Source organism: Geospiza fortis, unplaced genomic scaffold (assembly GCF_000277835.1).
Source record: "Geospiza fortis unplaced genomic scaffold, GeoFor_1.0 scaffold276, whole genome shotgun sequence".
NCBI classification, from domain to species: Eukaryota; Metazoa; Chordata; class Aves; order Passeriformes; family Thraupidae; genus Geospiza; species Geospiza fortis.
In genome coordinates this window covers 157487-161662 of record NW_005054527.1, presented here as the reverse complement: position 1 = coordinate 161662, position 4176 = coordinate 157487, and the positions used below count along the sequence as shown (strand labels likewise).

The 4176-nt window shown below is 37.2% G+C and overlaps 1 protein-coding gene across 2 annotated transcripts in view; it reads left to right on the top strand.

The window, feature by feature from the left end:
* Positions 1-3701, top strand: part of CUNH4orf33 (chromosome unknown C4orf33 homolog) — a 5554-nt gene extending 1853 nt beyond the window's left edge. For both annotated transcript variants that reach the window (XM_031063755.1, XM_031063756.1), the window contains exons 3-6: positions 319-379; positions 564-615; positions 716-915; positions 1920-3701. In XM_031063755.1, the coding sequence (XP_030919615.1) occupies positions 319-379; positions 564-615; positions 716-915; positions 1920-2019 (413 nt within the window). In that variant the 3' untranslated portion in view covers positions 2020-3701. The remainder of the gene's footprint in view (positions 1-318; positions 380-563; positions 616-715; positions 916-1919) is intronic.
* The last annotated feature ends 475 nt before the right edge of the window (positions 3702-4176 follow it).

Here is a 4176-nt window from a genome sequence, read left to right as displayed (position 1 = left end):
GCTGCATCAAGGTAAGTGTTTTCAAAACTGGAATTGGTAAAGCTAACAAAGTCAGTACAGTACTTTACAAAGCTCTTTGTGATCGCAGCAGTTAAAAATAAGAGCTCTTGAAGCTGGAACTGTGGTTCAGCATTTTGAACATTTGGGTTGTAGTTACTGTGTATGTGTCAGTAGCAAGTCAGGCTCTGGCAGGTCAAAACATGTGAAAGTTGAGTTGTATCAATGGGATATAAAGATATCAGGGTATTACAGAATAGTTAATATAAAATACTGATAGTTTGGGGTTATTTTTAATCGTTTGGTTTGGTTTTTTTTCAGTTGTAGAAGCGTTCTTTCTGAGTGACAGAACTGAGCAGTATTTGGAAGTTGAGCTTTGTCCGTAAGTACAGCACTGAGGAAATCCCAGAAGTTAATTTACACTTGCAGTTCTAATGCTTGTGAGACACATGTATGAGGGGGACTAGACACAGAAATTGGGTCAGTGTGGGGAATGTACATATTTGTGGTGCTATAATGCACTAATAACTTGACATAATTTTAGGAAAACTCTGATTCTTTGACAGCCATGGGCAGTACTTACTGCTGCTGCTTTCTGGCAGAAGAAAAGCATGGAAAGTAAGTGCTCAAGTACATTCATAATGATTTTTATTTAACTACTTTCTCATCAAAAGATGGCCAATACCTCTCATTTAAATTTTTTTTTCTCCTTTAACAGGAAGAACTTCCTTTGGAGTTTGAGGTGACCAGAATGAAATGGAAATGGGAGGGTAAAGCTCTTCTTCCTTGGAGTTATTTTCCACCATGCACTGACAAGTTCAATGCATTTGCGATTCATGGCTCGGGAGAAGAGAGAAAATATGAAGCACTTTATCCTGTGCCTCCACACCAAGTGCAGGAAGGACAGGAACCAGATTTGTAAGTATAAAATGAGCTCTTCTGTAAAATGATTGAACTATTGTTGAAATACTTGAGAAAGCTGATCTGGTTTTTGGATTGGATGCCCCTGGTATTTTTGTTACAGTAACAGCTCTGGGTCCACTGGTGCTGTACTTTACATAAAGCACTGTAGTTAGTGCTTGGTTTCCATGATAGGGGCATAGAAAATTACTCTTTCAGTACCACTGGTATCTGCTTTTATCACCTTTCTCATCTAAATCATGAGTAGGTTGTTCTACTTTTCCTTCTTGACTTCAGCTCCTCCTGAAGTGCTGTTGTAGTGATAATGTCAGATACATGTCCAGTAAATCTCTTCTGCTCCTCCCCTACTAAGGCTAAAGGCTGTTCTAAAGGCTTTCACCTCTACAGATGGTTCCATGCTATGGAAAAAATTGAAAAGGCAGACTAAACAAAAAAAATATATAATTAAAGGATGCCCAGTATCAGTAGAAAAACCAGAGAATTTGGATTTTTATGTTGTGCTTTGGGTCTGTTTATTTTTTTTGCCTCTGAGGCTGAGATGACCTGATAAAACCTGTTACTCCTGAGCATTTTGTATAAAAGAACCAGCTCTAGAGGACACACTATATAGCTCTTAGGAAACTTGTCATACAACATAAGTGATGGTGAGGTAGGGTAAATTTTAGGTAAATTACCCTTTATTTAAGAAAAAATAAGCTTCTGCAACTGTATATTAAAAAAATCTGAGCTATTGTTAATAAAGCACATCCATATTCAGTGGCAAATGGAAGTTTATATTTTATTTTTATTTATTGTATTGCACTGGAGAATGGCTGTAATACCTTTTAAGAAGGAGTTCTTTCTATAGTACCCCTTTAAAAAAAACCCCTTGTCTTTTTCAGATGTTGGTAGCAGATGAAACTGTGTGAAGGGACTGTTCCTTGCTGGTTTCATTACTTTGTTTGTCTTTGCTCTTACACATAACTACAAAAGTTAGGACTTTATTTCTCTTTTGTTTGCAGTCATCGTTTGGAGTTTTTCAAAGACTTGAACCTGAAAGAACTAACAGGAGAAGACTGGAAGCAGCCTGAATCAGATATATGGAAATCTCTCACTAAATGAATGGATTGGGGCATAAATTTTTGTAATGTTGAAGTTGGCTGGAGCTGTGTGAAAACAACTTCCTCATTCTGAGCAGAGGTTGTAGGTACCAGATTAGCAAGGCTTTCCTTGGCACCAAAATCATGGATCAGTCTGAAAATTAACTGCAAGGCATGTGGATCTGTTGATTCTAAATGTATGAATGGCTTGGAGTTTTTAATCTGTGCAAGAGATGAACCTGCTGCTACCAGTGCAGGAAGAAAAATGTGCTGAAATTGCAGCTGTACTGAAGTCTGATAAGGCCAATACCTGGACTGAATTTTTTTTTTGTTTACTATAGTTGCTGCATTTCTGCTGTATTTTCACTGCTGCTTGTTAGTTTGTTGACTGCTGAAGGAGATCCTGATGTGCCTAGATGTTTTTTGCTTATAATCAGGATGAAGACTGTAGCTATCACGGATTTTTGAGGCTCAGTACTTGCCCTGCCTTTCCTGTATGTTCCTGTGCCTGAAGTTTTCCCTTGCTTAATGCCAAAGGGGGAACTTATTTTGTCCCACAGATCTCTCTGTGGAGTGCCTGATGGTGTTTAGGTGCAGATGATAGATTTACAAAATGTTTTCTGTATTTCAGGTGAATTTTCTGGGACAAATCATGCTTAGTAAAATATTTTGGTAGAGTTGTGTGCATGCAAAAGCTGTTTTTTTTTCCTAGACTTGTCACATCACTTTAAGAATTCATCTCAGATGTCTAAGGATTTTTTTTGCATGCCACTGAGAGCTGGAGATACTCTAGGTGTATATTTTCTGTGTATGGGCATGAGTGATTTTAACAATAGTGAATGTTCCTAGGTGGCAGTAGCTAATCTGTAAACCCTCACAAGATTTACCAATCCTATGTTCCTTTTTTTTTGTCTAGCATAGCAATTGCTGCTTGATTGTGGCTGCTGATTTAATCTTCTATAAATTTGCTTTAAAAATGTGAAGCTTGCCCACTACTTAGATCTTTGCCACTATGCAGTAATAAATACATTTTGATGGTCCGATTTTCTTTGCTGCCTTTCAGCTGCACCCTAGCTGTAAGTTCTGCCTGAGAAGAAGGTGGGAACATCTCACCTTTGTGAAGAACATCTCAGTGTGGTTAATATCTGAGATAAACTGTGAACTAACATGCTTTGTTTAGCTTTAGATTCCCTCTTTGTACTTTCAGTTTTATAGAACTGTGCTTTCAAATTTGAAGATATTAGTTTTGGGTTTTTTTTTCCTGTGGCAGACTTTGGCATGTCAGTGCACTCAGCCATCCAATTTGCTCTGTTTCAATTAGACAGTACAGGTTCCTTGCTGTAAAGTGCCATCTGTTGAAAATTTTAAGTATTGTACAATCAGTTGTTTGGCTTCTTTTCTACCCTCTATCCATGTACAGTTTTCTAAAGAATGACATCAGTCTGAAATATGGAATAATTCAATAGATATTGATTAAAGTGTCATCTAGACATTGATGCCTCAAAGCTGCTTTAACAAATTTAGTCAAAACCAAAATGGCATTTGGCAAAACTTTTAGACTTTGTCAAAAAACTGTGTGCAAAGATTCAAAATGGGTGTACTGCTTCTCTCACAGAGGTTTTTTTCATCTGAGAAATGATACTTTGTATGTGAAGGATAGTAAATAAAATTTTTTATTTATCTCTTGTTTATTCCTACTTTAAACTGCTTTGGATTTGACTTTGGATGTAAATGATGAACTTGGAGGGAAATGGATTATTTTCCCCAAATAAGTAATTTAAAGTAAAGCCATCGTCCTTGCAGTATGAAATACAAATGCTAGGTACTCCAGGAAATGGAAATTATGTTTGCATTCCCGAAGACCTTGTTCTTTTTGCTTCTTGCCACTAGGTGGGAGAAGAAGGTTGTCTAAACTGTGCCTTGGTGCTGCCAGCCTAGTTATCCTTAACCAGATCCATTCCTTCTTGCTGTATCCTTGATTTTAGAAAAAGGACATTTCAGTCAAGCTGATGGTGGCTTATTTTGGTTTATTTGAGACGTCTTTGTTGCAAGAAACATTTGTCATGCTGTGCAGTTACAGTTCTAATGTTTGCTTTCCTGCAGGGCTATTTTCAGAAATCATTTTTGAGATAAAACCAATGGAAGATAAATTCCATGAGGTGTCAGTCAATCTGTAGTA